Source organism: Orcinus orca, chromosome 4 (assembly GCF_937001465.1).
Source record: "Orcinus orca chromosome 4, mOrcOrc1.1, whole genome shotgun sequence".
NCBI classification, from domain to species: Eukaryota; Metazoa; Chordata; class Mammalia; order Artiodactyla; family Delphinidae; genus Orcinus; species Orcinus orca.
The window spans coordinates 86799004-86823078 of NC_064562.1; the positions used below are offsets into that span (position 1 = coordinate 86799004).

General features: G+C 38.8%; 1 protein-coding gene across 2 annotated transcripts in view; it reads left to right on the plus strand.

The window, feature by feature from the left end:
• The first annotated feature begins 205 nt into the window (after nucleotides 1–205).
• KCTD8 (potassium channel tetramerization domain containing 8) overlaps nucleotides 206–24075 on the plus strand; it is a 255814-nt gene continuing 231944 nt past the window's right edge. The window contains exon 1 of one of the 2 annotated variants that reach the window (XR_007477203.1): nucleotides 206–1551. Coding sequence is in view for 1 of the 2 variants with exons in the window: in XM_004268311.3 (XP_004268359.1) it covers nucleotides 603–1551 (949 nt within the window). In the remaining variant the exon portion in view is untranslated. The remainder of the gene's footprint in view (nucleotides 1552–24075) is intronic. The other variant, XM_004268311.3, reaches the window with a different exon arrangement.

The following is a 24075-nucleotide window of genomic DNA, read 5'->3' on the forward strand; positions in this document are numbered from 1 at the left end:
CCACGCTCGCTGTCAAGTAGCATCACCTCCAGGCTCGGCCCTCGGTCCTTCCCCCTAGCGTCGGAGCCCCGCAGCCGGAGGCTGGCACCTATCTCTTTAAATGACAGCTGTGGCTCGGGTCCCAGTCCCGGGCTTGACGTCAGCGCCGCCTCCCCGGCTACGAGGAGTAGTTTGCGCCACAGTCCGCGCTCGGGGCTCGCGGCGCGCTCGCAAGCTGCTGGGGCGGCGAGTTTTCTTTGCTCCCGCCCCTCCTCCCGCCCTCCCCGCGGAGAGCCGAGCGGCAGCTTAAGAGCCTCTCGCAAGTCTCTCACACTTCCCCGCCGTCGCCCCCAAAGGAGCAGCCGCTCCTCCTCGCGCCGCCGCCGCCGCCGCCGCCGCCGCGTCCGCAGAGCTCCTCTCCTGCACATCGCTCCCCCGATGGAGCCCGGGCGCCGCCGCCGCTGCCCCGAGCCCTGAACCGGGCCTCCTCGGCCGGAGAAACGTGCCGCCCGGCCCGAGGGCGCATCAGGGGCACGCCACTGGGGGTGCAAGGCGCGGGTTTCGGGAAGGAGAAAGTGCTGCTCTCCAGCCAGGGTCACTTGGCCAGCGGCGGGGGGGGGACCATGGCTTTGAAGGACACGGGCAGCGGCGGCGGCACCATCCTGCCCATTAGCGAGATGGTCTCCTCGTCTAGCTCGCCCGGCGCGTCGGCAGCCGCCGCCCCGGGGCCCTGCGCGCCCTCGCCCTTCCCCGAGGTGGTGGAGCTGAACGTAGGGGGCCAGGTCTATGTGACCAAGCACTCGACGCTGCTCAGCGTCCCGGATAGCACTCTGGCCAGTATGTTCTCGCCCTCTAGCCCCCGGGGCGGCGCCCGACGCCGGGGCGAGCTGCCCAGGGACAGCCGGGCGCGCTTCTTCATCGACCGGGACGGCTTCCTCTTCAGATACGTGCTGGATTATCTGCGGGACAAGCAGCTCGCGCTGCCGGAGCACTTCCCCGAGAAGGAGCGGCTCCTGCGCGAGGCCGAGTACTTCCAGCTCACCGACCTGGTCAAGCTGCTGTCGCCCAAGGTCATCAAGCAGAACTCGCTCAACGACGAGGGCTGCCAGAGCGACCTGGAGGACAACGTCTCGCAGGGCAGCAGCGAGGCGCTGCTGCGCGGGGCGGCGGCCGCAGCGCCCTCGGGTCCCGGAGCGCACGGGGGTGGCGGCGCACCGGACAAGCGCTCCGGCTTCCTCACGCTCGGCTACCGAGGCTCCTACACCACGGTGCGTGACAACCAGGCGGACGCCAAGTTCCGGCGCGTGGCGCGCATCATGGTGTGTGGACGCATCGCGCTGGCCAAGGAGGTGTTCGGAGACACGCTCAACGAGAGCCGCGACCCTGACCGGCCGCCCGAGAAGTACACGTCCCGCTTCTACCTCAAGTTCACCTACTTGGAGCAGGCGTTCGATCGCCTGTCTGAGGCCGGCTTCCACATGGTGGCGTGTAACTCCTCGGGCACCGCCGCCTTCGTCAACCAGTACCGCGAAGACAAGATCTGGAGCAGCTACACGGAGTACATCTTCTTCCGTAAGTTCGTGGTCTCCGAATTTCCCAGTTCTCCCGCCCCCTCGCCGACCCGCGGCGGGTTCCAGCTTGTCTGGTGTCGTTGTGTGCCTCCCCTATCGCGGCAGACACGATTTACGGTTTCGTGCCTTGCGATCTCCCTTTTGGCTCCTCTCTTCAGGAACTCAGGAGCACGCAATTCCCAAGCAGTCCTCTTTCTTAACTTTATTGATCTTGCCCTCTCGCCCCGCCCAGCTCTTGGAGCCTCTGGACACCCTTCTACTACCGAGGGCCGGGAAAAGACAGGGGCACAAGGCTGGGCGCGTAGGTCCCCTTCCTTCCCTCTGTCTCCGTGGGACTCACGGGGGTCAACTTAAGTGGGTCCCAGTGGTGTCCCTCCAGAGGGCGGGTTGGCATCAAGGTACCGCGGCGCACGCCGGGTTTACCTCCGGTTGGTGCGGGTCGGCGCTGGAGCATTCAATTATGGGTGGTTGCGGAAAGGGGCAACAAGAGAAGTGGCGATTGTGCCTCCAAAGCCCCTCAAGGGCCCGGGGGGAAAGAGGTTTCCATTGACCCATAAAAACCTCAGATTTCTCACGCGCCAGTTGTCTTCTGTAACTGTTAGGGGTTTTGAACAGAGAAGGGTGGAGGGAACGGGCTTTGGTGGTCTGAGTGCTGTCAGAGTTGGACATGAGGAAGGGAAGTGGTGTGTATGCGCCTGTGTGTGTGCGCGCGCGCGTGTGTGTGATTGTGTTTCCTTTCTGGGCGCCTCCAGTGCGAATGAGGGATTGAATCCACTTTCCCAGGGGGAATAAACGTAGTGATTTTCTGAACTGAGAGAACGAGGGAGTGGATTGGAAAGCATCTGGCGCAATGCCTTTTGTAGTGCACTTTGGCGGGGGCGGTGGGGGGGCGGGTTCTGTGGGTCAAGTTCAAGAACTCCACTGACTAGCACTGAGGCTTGGGGGATGGGGAACCGGGGCGGGGACAATTCGCAGTGACGTTTATAAAGTGAGGAGGACCGCAACTAGAGAGCTATGTGGACAAATGGAAAGCCATCTGGGATGGGAGCAGGAACATCATTTGGCAAATGTTTTTTCTTTCTCAAGACACAAGAAGATTGAAAACTTGCCTGTAGTGTTAGGGAGAGTAGCACTGACAGCCTATGTATAAGCCCAGCTTTAATTGCATTTATTTATTAAGTAATTCACTAACTGTTTGGGATCCAGGCAATTTTTTGCACTTTATTTTGACTAGGGAAGTGGAAAGGACCTCTCTTTGCACAGGCGTGACATTGATTGGAAGTTGTTCATTGTGTATTCTAGTAACCTTGGAGGTAAGGGTGACAAAACACAGCACACTTAGTGTTAGATTGTCTTTTTTAATAGTGCTGGTTTTCCTAAGAAAACCATTTCAACAGAGAAGCAAAGAAAGTGTCCATTGAAGTGGTAGATAAAAATCTAATTTTCTTAGAGAAAGACAAATAGTATATCACTTGTATGTGGAATCTAAAAAATAATACAAATGAATCTATATACAAAACAGAAACAGACTCACAGACATAGAAAAAAAAGCTTATGGTTACCAAAGGGGAAAGGGGGGAGGAATAAATTAGGAGTTTGGGATTAACAGATACCAATAACTATACATAAAGTAGATAAGCAACAAGGATTTACTGTACAGCACAGGCAACTATATTCAATATCTTGTAATAACCTGTAATGGAAAATAATCTGAAAAAAATATATATAACTGAATCACTTTTCTGTGCACCTGAAACTAACACAATAATGTAAATCAATTATATTTCAATAAAAAAACTAATAAGATTTTTTATTCTTAATTATATGAAAGTATTATTTGTTACACAGTAAAAAGATCACAATAGTCAGAAAAGCCACTCAAAGGAAGGGACCTTTATTGACACTTCAGACCTTAAACATTTATGTCATTTATATAATAGATATATTTCCAAGCATTTCAGAAGATGAGAAGAAATGAACTTTTGACTTCTTCTAGTGATTTTTAGTGGTTAGTGATTTTTGTTAGAGAAGGTGTAAGCATAAGTGTTCTGCAGTTAAGGTTCTTGAATTTTGGATTCTTTTGCAGTTTTGGTCTTTCTTTTCCCCCTAGAAACTTGCGGACTTGAAAATGCCCGTTACTTTGATTATGAAGAAATAATACAGGTTGTCTTTAAATTATGAAAAATGCTCATAAAATAGTGTACTGAAGTTGGAAACTCAGCCAATTTAAGTCATAAGATGATTTGAGAGATGCTTAGAATTCAGGATATTTCACTTCTGGAGCTAGAGGAAGTGAAAGAAAATAAAATATTTATATTATGAATAATGACTTGCAGAGTATTCACATAACAAATGAGTTCTGAGATTCATTGATAAAAGTCCCAGAAATCTAAGGAAGCAACTCAAAGCCTTTTTCATTGATTATCCTGCGGGGGAAAATACACAATTCCAGATTAAATATGGTTCTTTTGAAGTGGTATTCCAGTTGACCAACCAAGTGTGGTTGCCGCTTTTTATTTGTCATATAAAATTTATCTCGAACACTGTTATATATACATTTATTTTATGTTTTGTATAGCTTGCAGCACATTTTCACAAATTATTTTGTATGGGATTCCATTTAAATTGGTGAATGAAAATTCACTGTATTTCCATCCTATTTAGTGAAGGTAATAATGTTAACTATTCAGTGTAGTTATCTTGTTTAGCAATCTCTATTTTTAAAAGACTACCAGTGTTACTCATAAAAACAAAATCATTAGATGAACTTGTTTGTCCACCGTTTCAGATGCAGAGGGCCTTATCTTTTATTTCTCCTTTGACACAATTCTTTCAAAACATTTTTTTTAATGTATAACATGTATCAGTCATTTTAACACCTTTTAAAGGTGAACTTAGTAGTTTGAAGCTGCTCTAAGAAGTGTAGAATTGGTTTATACACTTGAACATCAATTTCAGCTCTTCACTCCCCCCGCCCTTGCACCCAACTTCCCCCTGAGTTTCTGTAGAGATGGGAGGAGAGTGGCAAATGGTTCAGTAATCCCAGACACTGCTATTTGCCAAATGCGTGATCTTGACTAAATTATTTTAGTTTCCTCACCTGTGCAATGGAGATTATTATAGTACGAATTTTATTGAATTTGAGAATACATGTAAAGTGCTTGGACCAGTGCTTGACCTATAATAAAAGCTTAAAAAATGTTAGCTGTTACAATTATAGTAAAGACTTTTTCTTGTCAGTATTAAATTTAAATTTTGTTTTTAGTAAGTATAGTTGATTTACTTGTAAAGTTAATTAGAAAATTATTTTGCAATTAAATGATAGCATAATAAACTTTCAGAAGTTTGAAACTACCAATTTAATAACCAGATTCTTCCCTGGAACTTGGATTTTTCAGGCCAAGTTCGAGTCACGTAGGTTTGCCAATCAGACTCCAGTTAGTTCTTTTGGATCAACTCCAACAGAACCTTTTTCTGATTCAGGGCCAAGAAGTGTTTTAATACTCTCCATTAGGAGTTGAAACTTTGGCAGTATTTTCTCACAGACTCTGAGCTAGATTCATGTCTCCTTAAGTACTTGTATCCACATCACTGGGTTCTAATACTCAAGGTTATATACAGGCTATTAAAGATTTAATATCGGCTTCATTTGGCTACATGGACACTTTGATCTATTATCAGTCATAACTCATAGTTTTATCAAGATTTTAGACTCTGCAACATATACTAGTACTATTAAATTCCATATTACTCTACTAGTACTAAAGATGGATTGTCCTTTCTTGAAGGAAAACAGTGATTTACTGTGTTTTCTGTTTTTTGGGGGGTGTCTGTTAAGTGTAATTGTGGCTCTTTTTAGCAATATCTCAGAGACGAAAAAAGGCATTTTGTGTTGGCATTGTATTACATAGACAGTAGCTATCTGCTTGGAATGTGATATGTAGACTACCCATAATTAAAATGAGCATTATATATATCCTTTATTTCTCATAAACAGTGTGTTTACAGAAAGGTAGTACTGATTCACTGCTCTTCTCTTATAGTGCTTTGAGTTTTGCATTCTGTGTTGGTTGAATAATACGTGGTATGAAAGTATACATTCCTCTAGGTGCATTTGATATTCCTTAAATTTGGTACAGTCTTTTTTGTTGTGATGTATGAGAATGCCCGATATAGGACCTAATGCTATTACTGAACTGGACTGTGAATCCTAATCTGTCTTAATGGATTTTTATATACACTCTTTCAAATACATTCTGATTTATTTCACTGTGTTTGGTTGAAGAAAGCTAGCTAAGTTGAAAATATTCAAACAGCTATTCAATCCTATGTTAGCAGGCCTGTTGCATTAAAAGCTTTCTAAGAAACGTCTTTAAAAAGTCATTCTATTTAGATGCATACCTTTAAAATTATATATTATTTTCTAGTCCAAAAATACTTCTACTTTTATCAACAAACACTGTTTTATGGAAAATAACTTTGTTCCTTCTTATTTTTTTTTTTAAAGTTGGTTCTTTTCTTCTTGGAGACTTACTAGTCATTTTTATAATTATCATGGAAAAATTTCTTCTGCAACCACATGGCTGAATGACTTTTGAATCGACAGGGAACAGATAACTTTGTAAAACACCAAGATTCTTATTTCATGCAAATACAATATTTGCAGTAATAAAGCAGACAGAAAATGACAAAAACCTTGGAGTGCAAAATGTTTGGAAGCCATGCCATGGCATTGGTTACTGTTTAAGGGCATTAAACTTTTATGTCTGGCATAGTACTGTCTCTAAATTTGATCTTTTAAAATTATGTTATGGCTTTAGTTTTCTCTGCCACCCTTTCTACAGCTTTATGTGGGTCAATCCTGAAGCATATAATAAAGCAAAAAGACAATGGCACTCCAAGCCTCATTTGGCAAGTTCTTTCTCTTTTGTAGCTTAGAGTAGAAGAACTCACAATGAGTGTGTTTGTGTGCCTTAGTTAAAAAGAAAAAAAAATCTCTTTGGGAAAAGAGAAATAATATGTATGAAATTAGCAACAATTATTATCTATTCTATTGTTATAAGTTATTGGGTCAATTAGTTTAAAATGTGAAAATGATTGTCAGCTTATTCAAATGCAGCCCTTTTTGGATAATGGAAGTAATATGTGCAGTTTTAGGAATTTTATAAAAGAGAAGTAAAATTTAAAAAAATTGCCACCAGTAACTGCTAATAAAAATCTTGACTCATTTCCTTCCAGTCTTTGTTCTAAGCCTGTGAAGATGACAGACATACTTTTTGAAAGTTATGGTGACACTATGTAGATGGTTTATATGCCATCTTTACTTTGTTTTGCTTTATACATTTAATGCAGTTATACATTTAGTGAAGTTTCCCACAAGACATTGAATTTTTTCATTGACATCTTAGATAAAAGCATAATACATGTCCTTTGCCACAGACGGTATTGTAAATAAATATTGGTGTTGAATATTTTCCCTGTAAGCTTAGAAAATAGTTGATTTTTTCAAAGTACAGTATGTGTAATAAAAAGAACATTTACTATGTACCTAGATTTGTGATCAATGTTTTATAGCCATTACTTTTACTTTTTTAGCATTCCATTAGCTTGGCATTAGTTCCCTAATACTTCAGTTAGAAAACTATGATTTGGAGAGGTTAAGTTAACATCCTTAGTTCACAGAGCTGGTATGCGGCTGAGCTGGAACTAGAATAGTTCTGCCTTACTGCGAAGCCCTTACTCTTGAATATTTAAAAGTAAGCCCTGTTTCATGCAATCAATTTTGTAAATATATTTCAATGTCTACTGAGTACCTAGAACTTAGCTCTTTAAGCAAAAATGGGTAGTGTGAGCTGTATATGAATGAACCTAATTTTTCTTAATCTAATTTAAATTTCCTTAAGAATACAGTAAATGCAGTTGACCCTTGAACAACTGCGAGGGTCTATCTGTAAGCAGATTTTGGTTCGAATAATATGTATTGAGGTTTGTTGAATCTGAGGATGCAGAACCTCCAATACAAGGACCAACTATAAAGTTATAAGCAGATTTTCTACTGAGCAGGGGTGGGCACCCCCTAGCCCCTGCATTGTTCAAGAGTCAATTGTATATGTTTTATGTCTTTACTTGATGAAAGGGTTAACTTTTAACGATTAAGGCTACCACATTAATGGATATTTTTAAAATTAAAGAAAATAAACCATTTGACTCAGTTTACCAGTCTTTTGGGGGAACAAGTAGTATCTGTAGGTTTGATAGACTGACCAATTTTAAACAGTGTTAAGGTAGTCTTCTGCAGAAAATTCATTTTACCTTGTGTAATATAACACGTTTTATGTATGTTCTTAGAAGGTGACAAAATGAAGAAGGTATTTTGGTTGAAATCAATTTTGTTAATTACGTAAAGTTTATTGGCCTTAACTATTGGTTAATGCCTTTAAATTATATACTTGCTATAATTAGGTCCAAAAAAGTATCAAATATCTCCTGGGTATTGGAATTATTGGCTTTTGGTGTTTTTGAAGGCTTAAAGTATTGTGAAGTATATCTATACATTTGAAGTAATTGGAAAGTAGTGTTTCAGGTAACCCTTCAATCTATGTTTCATTACACTTATCGTTTTTAAAGCCTCTTTTGAATTAACTTCAGGGTATTGTCAGCACTTAGCAGCCACAATCCTGCAAGACAAGCTGGCAGCTTCTCTAATGGAGATGATTCTAAAAGGTTTTGCAAAGACTTACCTAAAGATGAGAATAACTTTATTCACAGGTTTTCAAAGTCACTCCCATAGGTAAGTTAACTATAAGTTCTAAGGGTAATGGTGAACCTCCAGCTGCTGACTTGAATCTAAGGTGTCCTGTGCCTAGCATCTGTATACTTCTCATCATTTGTTTCTGCGAGGGAGCATGAAACCTAATTATCCTGTAAGGTTAGTTGTATTTTGCACTTTCAAAAGCAAAATATATGAGTATTTTATACTGAGTTTATACTGTTTACAAGTTTCTTTCTTGACTCATTGGTTTTTTAGTGCACCCCCGGTACCATAGTCATGTCGTAACTGAGTGACCTCTTGCTGTAGAATCCTTCTGCATTTAGCTTCCACGCTTCCCTGTCTCTTCCTAGTACACTACGTATAGGGCCTTCATTGCATTTCCTAAGCATGTAACTATCTCTCTCTTTTTTCTTGTTGTATCCTATTTTTTTCCTAGCTTTACTGAGATATAATTGACATATAACATTTTGTAAGTTAACATGTTGATTTGATACACGTGTATATTGCAATTTGATTACCACTCTAGTGTCAGCTAACACGTCCATCTCCTCACATAATTACTAGTTCTTTTTTTATGGTGGGAACATTTAAGATCTATTCTCTTAGCAACTTTCAAGTATATAGTACAGTATTTTTGGCTATAATCACAATGCGGTGAGTTAGATCCCCAGAACTGATTTATCTGATAACTGGAAGTTTGTACCCTTTGACCAATATCTCATTTCCTCCACCCCCCTCAGCCCCCTGGTAACTACCATTTTACTCTGTTTCTATGAGTTCGGCTTTTTTTAAGATTCCACTTATAAGTGATATCATACAGCATTTGTCTTTCTCTGTCTGACTTTTTTTTCACCAGCATACTGCCCCATGGCCCATCCATCTTCTTCCTTCTTTATTATGGCTATTAGTCCATTGTATATATACACCACATCTTTAGTCATTCATTCGCTGACAGACACTTGGGTTGTTTCCATATCTTGGCTATTGTGGATAATGCTGCAATAAACATGGGAGTACAGATATCTTTTAGACATCCTGTTTTTATTTCCTTTGGATATATATCCAGAAGTGGGATTTCTGGATCATATAATTATCTCTTTTCATATTGACCTTCCACACTGGCCTACTTTCTCCTTGAGAGTTGGCACCGAGTCTCACTTTTGTCTTTTCATCCCCCAGAGCAGTGGCTACTGTCACATTAAGAACTCAGTAAATATTTCTTTTTTGAATGAAAGTATAAATTAACAAATGAACCAGCGATCTTGCTGGTTGTACCAACGTAGTTATTGAGTTGAGATTTAGTTTCACTTCAATTTAAATTGCACCTATTGAGCAATTACCAGGCTATAGCTTGGGACAAGACATGCCAATGTGAATGACAGAGACCTTGCGTTTAAGGTGATCACAGTAAGCTTTATGTAATATTGAATTATGTTATAGAGGGGTTATTTGGTGTATTAACAAGAGACAGAGTAATGGCATGAGAGGCTGTTGCACAGGCACCTATAAAGAATGAAAATAACTGAAATGTTAACTAAAACACGGGACAGCTTCAAATAATGTTATAAATGAAGTTGTTAGGATGGTAAAAATATACACAGAGACACACACACAATTATTTATTTATTTATACTTAAATGACTGGTAGAGTAGAAGGTACAAGGCATCAAAATTTAGCTGACCTTTTTTTTTTTTAATGTATGAAAGATGTCAGGCAAATGCTCTGAGCTGCAGCCTACCTGCAACCACTTGTCTTTCAGAACATCTTAGAATGTGTAGTGACTGCTGCCTCCAGACATGGTCAGGGCCTACTGTGGTGTAACGTAAGTTCAGGAAGTATCTGGGTGTACTGGTAGGTGTTTGCAAATGTGAGGATCCAGTGAACTATTTTGTTATCTCTACTCCTAGTTTTTAAAAGGTATCTTGAAATACACTTAAGAGGTATTGCTGTTTCATGATCCATATTACACTATCAATTTTACTTATTAACCTTGTGTCAAGGTAGTTCATTAAAACAAACCAACTTTGCTGGTAATAACAGCACATAGCTTCATTCACCAGTTAAACTTAGTTCAATGCTTGTTCAGCAGGTGCAGTGTAAACGTGGAATATAATTTCTACCATATTTTAATCATTCTCTTATTAAATCCTACTTACATGGGGGAATATGAGTTAAATACAACAAAAGAATAAAAATATATACGTAGTGTTGATTTCCAGCTCACCAGAATGGTGATTTCACCATTCAGTTATGCTAGTTCCATTTCTTGCACCAGTTATAATAACAAAACCCTTGAGCATAGATGGAATCCACAGTATATTGCCATTTCCTTTCATCTTGTATAATTAGACATGTTTAATTTCTGATACAAGGAGACTAGGGAGAAGAATACTGTGCTTAGAAAGAGACAATACCAGGATCTCTTGGTCCCCACTCCCAACAAGCAAAAAGCTTGAACACTATGAATGATTTTCTACTTTTTAGTCAGATTCCTTGAAAAATTCTGGCTCTAGCTTTGAGAGCTTGGAAAAATAATTTAATCTCCCTCCTGAAGGAAGAGTGAGGGAAACAATAATACTCATCTTGTAGGTTTATTATGAGGATTAAATGAAGTAATCCATATAAAACACTTAGAAGACTATCAGACAGGTAAAAATTAATTGCTCAATATATGTCAGTTAGTGTCACTTACTAACTTAATATCCTCAAAACATATATCTATCTATATATTCCCACTTCTCTACATTATCAATTCATAGTACCAAATTTATTTTATTTTTTTTTTTGAGGAAATTGATAGCAATACCTATTCAGAATTGCTCTGAAAAGGTCCCATTAAAATTAGTGAAATTAAAAAAAAACTTGACCTACTAAGTATAAAATTAATTGTAACATATTATTAAAATAAGTTTATTCTAGTTCTTCATTGTCTAGGAAAAAAATGCGTTCTTCCAGGTCTAGCGCTGGTCACTGGTCAATTTTGACACAATTAACAGGAATACTGGTATGCAGCAGTTATTGTTTCTAACGATGGGGTGTATTGAGGCAGAGCACCTCTTAATCACATTCTATATTTATATTTCTGTTGAAGGCTTTTAGCTTTGATTTTCAGCAGTTTTATGCAAGAGAACGCATTGTCACAGGGCCAGGGACTCAAACATTGCTTAGAGTTTGGGCATTTGGCCAAAAAATTTCAGGCTAGGTTTTGGATTAAATACTTATCTCCACAATTTTAGGAAAACTATGTTAGCTTTCAACTCAATCAGCTCCTATTGAAACTACTCTACACATTTTGAGTATGTTTTTTAGTTGCTAAAAGTCCAGATATTTGAAGAAAGCATAGAGATCTAAGGGAGATGCTGGCAGCCATTCAGAGATAATTCTCCAATATTTTGACCTCTTTCTTCTGGTTGGCAAAGACTGCATCTCTTTGCAGGTAGAGGGTAAGGACTCATTCATATAATTCTAAAGTGACTTCTGTTTTTGTCAAGGAAAAGTTGCTACCGTGGCAACTTTATAGTGAGTGGCAGGAGGAAGCAAGCATGGTGATTACAAATTATTGGTTTAATCTACATTGTGATTTTTGGAATGAATCTTCTAAAGTTGATCCTGACTTTTAGAAGACAAAAGAAAGAGCTGGCAATAGAAGTCTTCGGACTATCATCTTAACCTTCATTAATATGCATATTTGTTTTATTTTGTGCTAACTTTCCTTTTCTGTGCTTCATTTTTCATGTAGAAAATGGTAGAAGTTGATCTTTTTTTTTCATATTACCTCCATGGAATTCCATAAGTAGAATGTTCCAAGTAATCTGTGCTGAATAAAAATAGGATATTGTTCTTGTTTTAGTGTGTCAGATTGTCATTTCTTAAAGAGAATGTGTTGAGTATATTGATGTTAACAAAACATTTATTTAGGGTGAAACCTTTTCATGTACTATCTTATTTAATGTATAGCTGATTCACTTTATTATACAGCAGAAACTAACACAACAGTGTAAAGCAATTATACTCCAATAAAGATGTTAAAAATTTTTTTTTTAAATAAAAGCAATAAGGGTGGGATTGGTAGATGCAAACTATTACATTTAGAATGGATAAACAACAGCGTCCTAATGTATAGCACAGGGAACTATACTCAATATCCTGTGATAAACCAAAATAGAAAAGAATTTAATGATGTTTAAAGAAACATTCAGAAATATAAAGACTACTAAACTAAGAGAAATCCAGATTAGATTAATTTTAAGCTACTGAGTCATATGTCTTATTTAGCTTATTTATATTTATTCATGCATTCATAATCAGTATTATATACAAAACAGCCTGTTAGGTGATGAAGATGTGGTGGTAAACAATGGTGAACACATTTCCTGCCTTTCATGATCAGGACCATGACATACAGATGTGCAGTTTGTACATTGCTTAACTCTAGATTTCATTTACTGGGTCTAGGTATATAGCAATACAATAGGTTGTGTATTGTAGATGTGCAATGCACCACTTGTGAGCCTTTGAGTAATGGTCCTACTCATGGCTAAAGACCAATGGCCAAAGTTAGTTAGTTATATCTCTAACTTCTGACCACAGGAATCTAGGCATGAGTGTGTGTGTGTGTGTGTGTGTGTGTGTGCCTGTGTGTGTGTGTGCACATGAGTGTGTTTAGGGAGAGCATCAGTATGACTCCATGACCACTGCTGGCAATGAAAAAACTTTTGCCCTCTGAATTGTGGTTGAATAATGACCAGTTTGTTTTAGAAAAATGTGACACTATTATTAACCTTGACCTTTTGTTGAAATTGCTTATTTAGATATAAACTCAGTATTGAATATGAAAATTTTTCTGGTTTCTACATCATACCTCACTCCCTTTTTGAGAAATTTTATCTCTTGAAGTCTATTCAGGAATCTAGATTTTGCTCTACTGCTTATATAGATGTTGCCTATTCTCCATGAAGAAATCCTAAAGTCAAATTAAAATGAAGACTTCTGCTGGCTACCTTTGATAGGTATTCTATAATTGAGATTAAATTTGAATTTGAAGTGGTTATGAGGTATTCCTTTTCATTTCAGTTAAGCAGACATGTGATGGGTTGATTTAGCATGTTTCACAGACAGTGGTAAAAAGATATATATTTGCTCTGTAGCAAGAAGTATGGAACTTGTTAACAATTCTTAATGTTGCTGGGAAATGGAACCATGAATAAATATGCTAGGAAGTCCAGCATTGAAATTTCTCTAGCTTTATATAATCATTTACATCTCCTCTGCTGGACTGATGTGTTTCTAAGGCATGCAAGAACCATTAAAATATTTCAGCTTTTGCTTTCTGTGTTAACATGTTTGGATTGTAAAGTAAACTTAGTCATTTCAAGATGTTTTGTAGCTGACTCTATCAAGCCATATTTATCATTATTATAATTTGGTACTTAGCATTCATACTGTGAAGCTCAGTTTTACCCAGTATTTGGTAAAACTAAAAAAAAGGATGAAAGATTTACTTCACAGTTTTAGTACAAACACCAGGGTCTAAAGACTAATGGCTATAATTTTTGTTAAACTGTACACAATATCTTATGAACTGAAATTGTGCCCCCCCAAAGATATTTTGATGCCCTAACCCCCAGTACTTCAGAATGTGACCTTATATGGAAACAGGGTCTTTACAGAGGTAATTAATTTAGAATGAGGTCATGAGAGTGGGTCTAATCCGATATGACTGGTGTCCTTATAAAAAGGAGAAATTTTGGATGTAGAGATGTAGATGCATGTGCACACCAAGAGAACACCACGTGAGCATGAAGGTGGAGATCACACTGCTGCATCTACAAGAAAAGGAATGCTAAAGATTATCAGCAAACCGACAGAAGTGAGGAGAGAAGCATGGAACAGATTTTTTCTCATATCCCTCAGGGAGAACCAGACCTTCCAACACCTTGACCTTGGACGTCTAGCTGTGAGAACTGTGAGGTAATACATTTTTGTTGTTTAAGCCACCCAGTTTCTGGTACTTTGTTATGGCAGCTCTAGCAAAGTACAAAAGTCGTTTCAAACTCTTTATCTTGTAACAAATCTGGGAAAAGCTTGAAAGGCAGTGGTTTTAAAACTCCCTGAATTTTTCAGAGGTCTTAGTTGCAGACGACAGATTCCATTCTAGATAATTTAGACTGGAAAACACTTATTAAGTATAATGTCGATAGCTCACAGATTACTTGGGAGGTCTGAGCTTCCCGGAATGACTCCTAGACACCATAGAATAGGGCTCCTAAGGGTGGTGTACAGTACACTGTATGAGGTCCAAGTGTGATTCCTTGTGGAATGGTCACCTATGAGTTAATATATTAATGTGTAAGTTATTTGCCCTCAGTGCATTCAATAAACAGTGTCAAATAGGAGCAGGATGACTTCAGTGAAAGATTTTGTTCCAAAAATGGGAAAATAGGAAACATACAGCACCACAGGTCTATAGCAAATCCCACCTTGCAGACAGCAGAGACTCCCTTTACTGGCAACAGAAAAAATTCCTTGTTAAACCTACCTGACAGCACTTGGTTCTGTCATTGAGTAAAATTCCCTTCCTTGCGGATTGCTTTAGGGTTAAATAGCCTAGGCTACGGATGGCTAGTCTTGCAGTTTCTTTGGCAGAAGAATTTCTTCAAAATTGTACTGCACTTCTGGTCAGTTTCATGCGTGAATTAAGAGCAACAAAAATCTTGTGTAGTGTCATTTTTAGGCCTGAAGACTCTTTATTTTGTGGCCTCTGTGAATCACTCGCTTCCCCCTCTCTTAAATTGATGGTCTACGTGGATGGTGCCAACTTTTTCAGTGGGGCAGGCACCCTTGTGTGAAAGAGTAGCTCCTGCTAAGGCTGCAATTTTGTAGTTAGATTTTGTTGTTGATGTTGCCTTTTAAACACAACTTTTTTATATTACGAAAATTTTCAACATAATGAAAACAAAAGAATTGTTAAAAAAAAAATCCTCCCCTGTATTCATCTCCTAGATTCAACAATAATCAAAATATCACTTCATCTCTGAATTTTTTGTTAAAGCATCTTAAAGCCAACCCCAAATATTATTTCACCCCTACATATTTTAGTATCTAAAACAAAAATGGCTATTTTCTTATATAACCAGCCTCCATTATCAACTCTAACAAGGCAGATAATATTTTGTATAATATCTGAACCATAATCCATAATCCTATTTCCAAGATTGTCTCAAAAAAATTTTAGTTGTTTCTTTTTTAACTCGATTGTTTATTTTATTTTTATGTGCCTTCTCTCTTAATGTAGAATAGTTCCTCCTCTGCCTATTTCTCATTCTAATTTTCTATCCTTGTCTATATCTCTTTACATGTAGTGACATCAATTTGTTTACAGAAATAAGGTCTGTTGTTCTGATTGTGCCTGCTTTCTTTCTTCTGATGTTTTTTAAATTGTTCCTTTGTTCTTATATTTTCTGTAAGTGAACATTAAGTCAACCTTGATTAGATTCTGCTGCTGCTTTTTTGGAGGGCAAGACTATTTTTATAATAATTAAATGGTAGAGGTGAGTGGGCTCAGTCCTATTTCTTCATTATAAGTTCCCATCAAATGTTTACCTAATAGTTTTATCATCGATGACCATTGCCTGATGCAGATACTACATTACGGGTTGCAAAATCATGATTTTCCAATTTTATCATTTCTTTCACATTTGTTATGTGGAGTCTTGTAATGAAGAACTTTCTCTCATGAGTTACTTAAAATATAGTTCATTGAGGAAAGACAGGGCAAATGCATAAATCTTATTTCTTGCCGTTTTGACAGTGAGGAGTTTGTTCCCTTGTAACTTCCAATGGTACTCGGTAAGTTGCTGCTATTGTTTGGTATTCTGGTGCTTTCCTTCCTACTTCCCTGTTATGGCAGTCATTTATGGCAGTTATCATCTTTGTTCTCCTCTTCCTCCCCTCTGCTGCTGCTGCTTTTCTCAATGTCTCTGTCTCTCTCAAGTGTAGCTGTGGAATCATGGATATTTTATATGTTTCAGCATTTCAGTCAATTGCATGTATTATTTAGGATGTTCAAACTGTTTGGTCTTTGACCAGGGAGAGACTATGTGCTCTTTTGACACAGCCTATTAAGTCCTTGGTAGGTTACTTGGTATTATGCAGCTACAACTTTTAACTGCCTTGGTTTGTGGTATAGAAATAGCTGGATTTGTCAACTTCATACTTTTCCAAATTGTAGGACTCTCCTTCAACTCCTCTTACAGGGAAAGGGAGAAAAGAGTGCCTCCTTTAGAGGAGCTGTGCTCTTTTCTATCTCTTCTGGAAGGTTTTCTAGGTGGGTCTTTCTTATAAGATGATGCTGAAAGAGGCAGGAAACCAATACTACACACTAATATTTTGAAATTTCCTAGCATTTTATCTCATGCTATAGCTTTAGTTGGCATATGTCTACCTTCTAAGGTAGTTGGCATATGTCTACCTTCTAAGGATCATAATTTGACCATATGGTCACTGTCACATAATAATTGTTGTCTGTGTTTTCAGCTATGACATCCTTATCCTGTGGCCAACCACTGGACTGCTTCCCTGCTACATTCAACCAGTGCCCTACTTTAGGTTTGTTATCACAGCAAGAGCCACATTCTCTAGTCTAAGTTGTATTCATTAGCTGCATAAAACCAAACGAACTCTAGTTAGTTTAAGCGGAAAGGGATTTATTAAGGATGTACATATCTCATAGAATCATAGGAAGGAATGAAGAAATAGACCCTAGGAAGGAGGATGTTAAAGCACTCTGGAGAACTGGCCCCTGATGGGGCTGCTGCCTTTGTCACAAACAGGGGACTCAGAATAAGAATCGACCAGCATAGCCACAGAGGACTTCCCCTGCAAAACCATCATGCTCCCTGCCGCCTCTGAATTCTGAATGAAAGTCTGTAGGAGGACAGCTGATTCATGCAACACGGGTTACATCCAGAAGCCCATCTCAGTGGAATCAGGAAATCTGGTTTTCAGCTATCTAGCCTCTTCCTGCTAGTAAACAGCAGGCCCATGCTCTATATTCTGCACACCCTGTGCCTCAATTAACTTCAAGAAGAACATCTCAAAAAGACAATAATTTTTATTAAAATGCCTGCAAATATATTCATAGTCACACACATCTCATTTCTACAAAGACATCATTGTATAAATCCCTTTATGGGAATTCTTTTATGTACTAATGTGTGTATAGTAGAAATGAGACTAGTAATTTTAATGGCATCATTTCAGTGCAAGGTATCAATGAGGAACAATGTAGGAAGTAGGATCTCAGCCTGGATAATAAAAAAATTACCTGAGGAATATATATATATATATATATATATATATATATATATATACACACACACATACATATATGTATATAGTGGAAGTATGTATATACTAGAAGTATGTAGTGGAAGTATGTATATACTAGAAGTATGTAGTATATACTAGAAGTATATAGTGGAAGTATATATATACTAGAAGAATGTAGTTTCAAAATATGCATGTTAGAGTCTAGGATAAATGAAAATCTGCTAAGTTGTTAGACATCTATCGTTGTAGTAATGCTAAAGTGTATATGGATTGTGGCAAAGATTAGAGAAAATCAGAGGATCTTGGCTAACCTTTTGCTTCTGTCACTTTCTACTTATTGATTTCACGAAAATCCCTTAAATACTTTGAGATTATTTCCCCATCTCTCATCTTAAGAATGATTTGAGCATGGATGAGATGATACATGTCAGGTGTTTTTAGCGCCTCAGTTGAATTGTCATATATAAATTGAACCAATAGTAACAACATATAAATTGCTTTGAGGTAAACTATGAGGAAGAAGCTGGTTAAGATGCTATCTCATTCTCTGTCACAGGTGAGATACAAGCTGAGGGTTCTACCCCAACTGTGTGCCAGATGAATATCTTTTGTCTGGCAAGGGAATGTGAGTTTAAGTCACTGAAGTGCAAGATATAGGGCAGATGTAAAAAAAAGTACCGGCAACGGTAATGCCTGTGCAATGTAATAAATGATCCCACAAAAGCCCATGAATGACAGCAATTTCTAGGTAACTTTAAATCCCCAGAGAAATTCACTGCTAAACCTGATGCAGATTTTTTTGCTAATCAAGTTAAGGATATAATTTCACATTGGATCTACTCTCCCTTCCTTATGGAATGAAATCTCACACTGTGTCTGACACTCTAATTCTTGATTGAAGCAGTAAGGGGTGGTATATACTAGTTTGATTTTTTAAGTGAAATTAAAACTGGTGATTTCTTTAATTAGAGAGGGTGACTTTTTAAATTAGATTTACTCTCCATGCCTTACTCAGTGAAGCCTCACACTGTGCCTGGCACCAAATTGTCATTTAACAAATGTTTGTTGATTTAATTAGGGAAGCTGTGTAATGGGTGAGTAGAGACATACTATGACTGAGTTTAAGGAGGAGGGCTCTGGAGTAAAACAGGGCTACATTCATATCCTAACCTTTTTCATTAATAACTGTGTGACTCTGGGTAAGTCATGTATTGTATCCAAGCCATGGTTTCCTCTTTTGTAAATTATCAGAATAACAGTACATATTTCAGAGGGTGCTCTGAGGATTAAATTGTATGAGGCAAATAGAAAACTCGGCACAACATCTTATTCAAAGTCAATGTTTTCTAAAGTGAACTATTTTACTTATTATTTACAAGGAACAGTGGCAATACAGAGGATGTGATTATTGCCTGAACTGAATGTGGGGGTTCAGGGAAGGCATTCAAGAAAAGATGACATTGCAAAGTATTGGCTGAACGTGGGCATCCGTGTGAGACCTTGGGGGCTTTGCTAGGCATGGAGTGTTAGAGAATAGGTTGGTCTGGCTGGATATCAGGGAACGTGTTGGGGGAAAAAATCTGGAAATGTAAGCGGGGGAAAGCTGATGAAGTACATTTTATATTGGCCAAAGGATTTTGAACCAGAAAAGGATATGGTTACATGTGCATTTTCAAGAAGCATCTATGGCAGCAGAGTGAGACATGTACTTGGGGAAACTGAAGTTACTTGGTTAGTTGGTAGTTATGGGAAAGCTTCAGGCCAGAGATGAGCTGATGTGCTCCAGTAGAGATAGGAAGTAAGGGATATATTCTGATGCTATGTAGGTGGTATAGTCAGTTGAACTTTGGGAAGAAGGAATTAAAGCATCTGGCAGCTGACCGATGATTCATTTATTCCCTTCACAGGAGGATACCTTGGGAGAAAGAAAAGGAGGCAGGTGACTTGGTCTATTCTCCTTGTCAACTGGCTCTCCAAGTAAATAGATGAATGCTGTTTATAGGAAGAAGAGATCTTAATTAGTGAACGTCTTTTCCAAATGACCCTGGTTAAAGGATGACTTACAGTAAATAAGTACAGAATCTATAAGGCATATAAGAATCTATAAGGCATATCCCTGGAGGATACCATATGAACTATTCATTTCTCTGGATATATAACATGTAGAAGTTTTATAACTTATATGTCTTTGTCTGTGTGGGGAACCCCATAAAACTTCCCTTGAATCCCTCATTGATCATTCTGGGCCAGAGAGTGAATGTCCTGTGTGGGAAGGAAGGAACTAGGGAGTCATGTGGGATGTCCCAGACCACTCCTGGTTTCATCTGTGCCTCTCTTCTTTAAATTGTTGGTGACACTTGATACTCTGATCTGTTTCATGGGTGTCCAATGTGACCATCTGATCTTGTGTGTTAGTTCAAACATTTTGACCTAGTGAATGTAGGGAATAGGGAGAAAGAGATATAGAGGATGACTCCAGTTGGTGATGGCTGTAACTGAGAGAAGGCATACTGGATGAGTGAGGCCCTGCCCCCATCCCTAAGGAGAGGATGATAAGGTCAGTTTTAGATCTGTTAAATCTGAGATATCTGTGTAATTTTCAGGTGGATATGTCTCAAAATGCAGGTACTGGATATCACATGAATGATCAGAAAGAGATCATGGAGAGAAAGACTGTGCTGAAGCTGTTGAAGGAATAGGTGAACAAAGAGGAGCCCGTGAATGACACTGAGAAGGGCCCGTGGGACATTGGAAGTGTCAGAAGAGAGAAGTGGTTGTGGAATTTATGGGAAAAACAAGTTTTAAGCACAAAGAAGCGAGTTTTAAGCAGAACAGTATAAATGCTGCAGGGTTGACCATCGATTAAGACTGAAAACATCAATTAGATTTACCAATTAGGAGCTCATTACTGATTTTAGAGGTAATTAAAGAAAATTATAAATTTGTAGTGGTAACGAATTGCATGACGGGGATGGTCTCTGATGTGGATACAGAAGTAGAGAGGGTAGATAATGGGATTCATCCAGGCTTGTGGATTTTAGTGTGGGTGCTCTGAAGAGCAGAGCAGAGCTAGTTTAAGAATACTGATAGGGCTTCCCTGGTATCACAGTGGTTGAGAGTCCGCCTGCCCATGCAGGGGACACGGGTTCGTGCCCCGGTCCGGGAGGATCCCACATGCCGCGGAGCGGCTGGGCCCGTGAGCCATGGCCGCTGAGCCTGCGCGTCCGGAGCCTGTGCTCCGCAACGGGAGAGGCCACGACAGTGAGAGAGGCCCGCGTACCGCAAAAAAAAAAAAAAGAAAAAATACTGATAAATGAGTAGTTGGTACAACTAGTTGCTTCCTCCAGGGTGGGTAAAGAAATCAGTAAAGTTGTGATAGTCTAAGGAACTTGTAGTAGTAGAACCTCAGATGTTGCTCAAACTTCATTATTTGTTTTATACTGACTTAGAATCTCTGGGTGCCTGAGCATATTCTTCTTTAAGCAGTTTTCCAGATTAATGTTTAAGAATTTCCCTAATTATAAACAAGTGGGTACTGAGAATAATTAAGGTCTTGCTAGAATATTAAGTTAAAAAATAGGACAGAGATCTGTATGCATAGAATGCTGATAATTATATTAAAAAAGATGCAAGTCAATGATCAAGCATTTAAAAAGCCTGGAAGGCTTTAAAATAACTTAGTTATTTCTAGATCGTAGGATTTTTAAATAACTTTTATTTTTGTACACCTTTTATTTTCAGCTTGTATTTTTATAATGAAAAATAAATTACGATTATTAAAAATTGGTAGCTAATAAATGATTTATTTCTATGTACTAGATTATAGATACAGGTAGGATACTGTCTTAAAGAAAATGTTTTAATAAAGATAGAAGGAAGAAAGAACATTAAAGACATTTCATACCTGAATAAGGTATAGAGGGAAAGATACCGAGAGGAACATGGAGTAAAAGCAGAGCTTTGTGTGCGAAAAACAAATTCCATGTACATCATAATTTTGATGAGGGTGGCCTATCCTCTAACACTCTTAAGATTACAGATATTCAGACTCTCAGCTTCTACCCACGTTTTTGATCAAGACCTAAACTGTCCAAGTGTCATGGAAAAAAACTTACAGATCACTTTGTAGAATCAGTACAGTGATGTGGAGGGAACATCAGTCTGAAAGAAGCCCGAAGTCATGAATCCAGCTGTGTTCGGAAAATCTCGAAGGTCATCTTAGAGAAGTGGCTGAAATCTGCCATAGATTACTGGTCACCTAGGCATATATCTGTCTACAGCTATCCTGATAGAAAATGAGTACATGAAGGCAGTATATTCCTTGGAAGACTTAAACCAAGGAATTTTTTGTGTGTTAGGTTTTTGACAAAGCTGGTGTCATACACAGTAGTGTCAGAGCCAAGTGAGTGTGTCAAATTCATAAATGTTTATTAAGTAATTATTAGAGGCTGGACTGTTTAACGAGGAATATCAAAATATATAAATCATAAATATCCTTAACTTCAGGGACTAACAATATAGGTGGTATTTTTATACAAAACAAATGAGATCTTTATCCTGAAGATAATGGCAAATATTAAAGGTATTGAAGCCAAAGAAAGCATGAAGGGCGTAAATTATAGCAACACAGGCCTTTGGGAGGTGACTGCAAGAGTCCAGGCATGAGATGGGCCTAGCTTGAACGGAGCTGATGATAACTTGAATGGAGAAGAGGGGATAGATATTAAACACATTGTGAAGAAATAATTATTCGGGCTGTGGACTGCTTATTGAGTCCAAGGGAGGTACGAGGTAGAGTCAAAGGTGACTCTCATGCTTCAGTACTTGGTACCTAGAAGAACTCACAGGACTATGGAAGATGAGAGGAAGGACAGATTTAGGGGCAGGAGGAAAATAATGAGTCTAGTTCATTTTAATCAAGATGGTCATTATAGTCATAACCATATCTGTAAGAGTTTGTACTTCTGCCCTGTTCAAAACGTGCCTTCACGGAAAGAAGATTACCAGTAAACTTCCTAGATAGAAAGATCACCGGGGGAGACAAAAAGTTTGGGACAAATTTTGTATTTTTCTGGTCGCTAACTCAGGACAACGAAGGTAAACCATATGCTGTATAGGCATAGTTGCTCCATCTTCAAAACTATTAATTCAAAATCTCATTATAACATCCTCTCCTGCCACCTTGTGTCATCATTCTCTATTATAACCTTTTCCCCTCCATTCATTAGCCTTCTTTAGTTCACTGCCCTCATTATCTATTTAGGTTACAGGTTTGTAATTGCAGTGACTCTCCTGGAAATATCCTAAATACTCTTGTTCTTCCATCTTTTTTTGTTTTTTCCTAATCCCTTTGGCGGCTTTGAGTGGACCTAACTAACACCTTTTCCCTGCTATAATCAAGTAACATAGAACTTCCAGAGAAAACCACACAGCAGAGAAGATCATTTCTACTAAAAATCCATGAACACCAGTTTTAAATAAACCATCAGCACTGCCTGCCAAATCTCCCATGCTTCTCTGGTAAACCCTTCTAATTGTCACAGTACATTTTTATTATAACTTTTCTTTAAACCTCCAATTACCTCACCTATTCTTGATCATCACTCTTAGCAAATGTCCTTATCTGTTTCTTTATAGAGAAAATGGAAGCCATTACATTCATTCATCTTCCTGCTCATTCATGTTTCTGCTGCCAATCATGCAACTATCCACAACCGAAACCATCTTATCTACCTTACCTGCTGATAGAGGAACTATCTCTTCTCTCCTGGGACAGTTCTTCCACTCTATGCTCTGGGTCCTATCACTGCCATTCCATTCCATCCTTCCATTACTAAGAATATTGCATTCATTATTATTACCTTTAGTTTTTAGCATTCAACCTCTCTCTCTCAACTGTATCCTTCCCTTTGGCTTTCAAACTTGCTAGAGTTCTTTCCATGAAAACAATAATGAAATGTCCCCAAAGTTATTTCTTATTTTTATCCAACTACTCCATTACATAGCTGAATTTTTTGAAAGTTATTCCTTATATCTAACCAATTACCACTTTACACAACTGAACTTTTTGAGAGAACGGTCTGTATTTTGATGCCAATATTTCCATTTTTTCAATTTGTGCTTACATCTCAGTACACCCAAATCAGACTTTTTGTCCTCAACATGCCTTTAAAACAGCTCCTTTAAAGGTCTCTGGTTTTCCATCCATGCCATTCAATTCAGTAGCTATCTATCTTTTCTTCCACTTCTTATCAGCATTTGCCATTGTTGACTGTTCTGTCTTGGAACACCTTCTCTTGGCTTCTGTGCATCTGGCCGTTCAGCTTATGCTTAAAGGACTGAGGGAATAAAATCTAATGTCTGACCCTCTATCCAAACCTTGTGCAAAATCATGGGCCAGTGTCAGACCCAGAGGAAAGAGG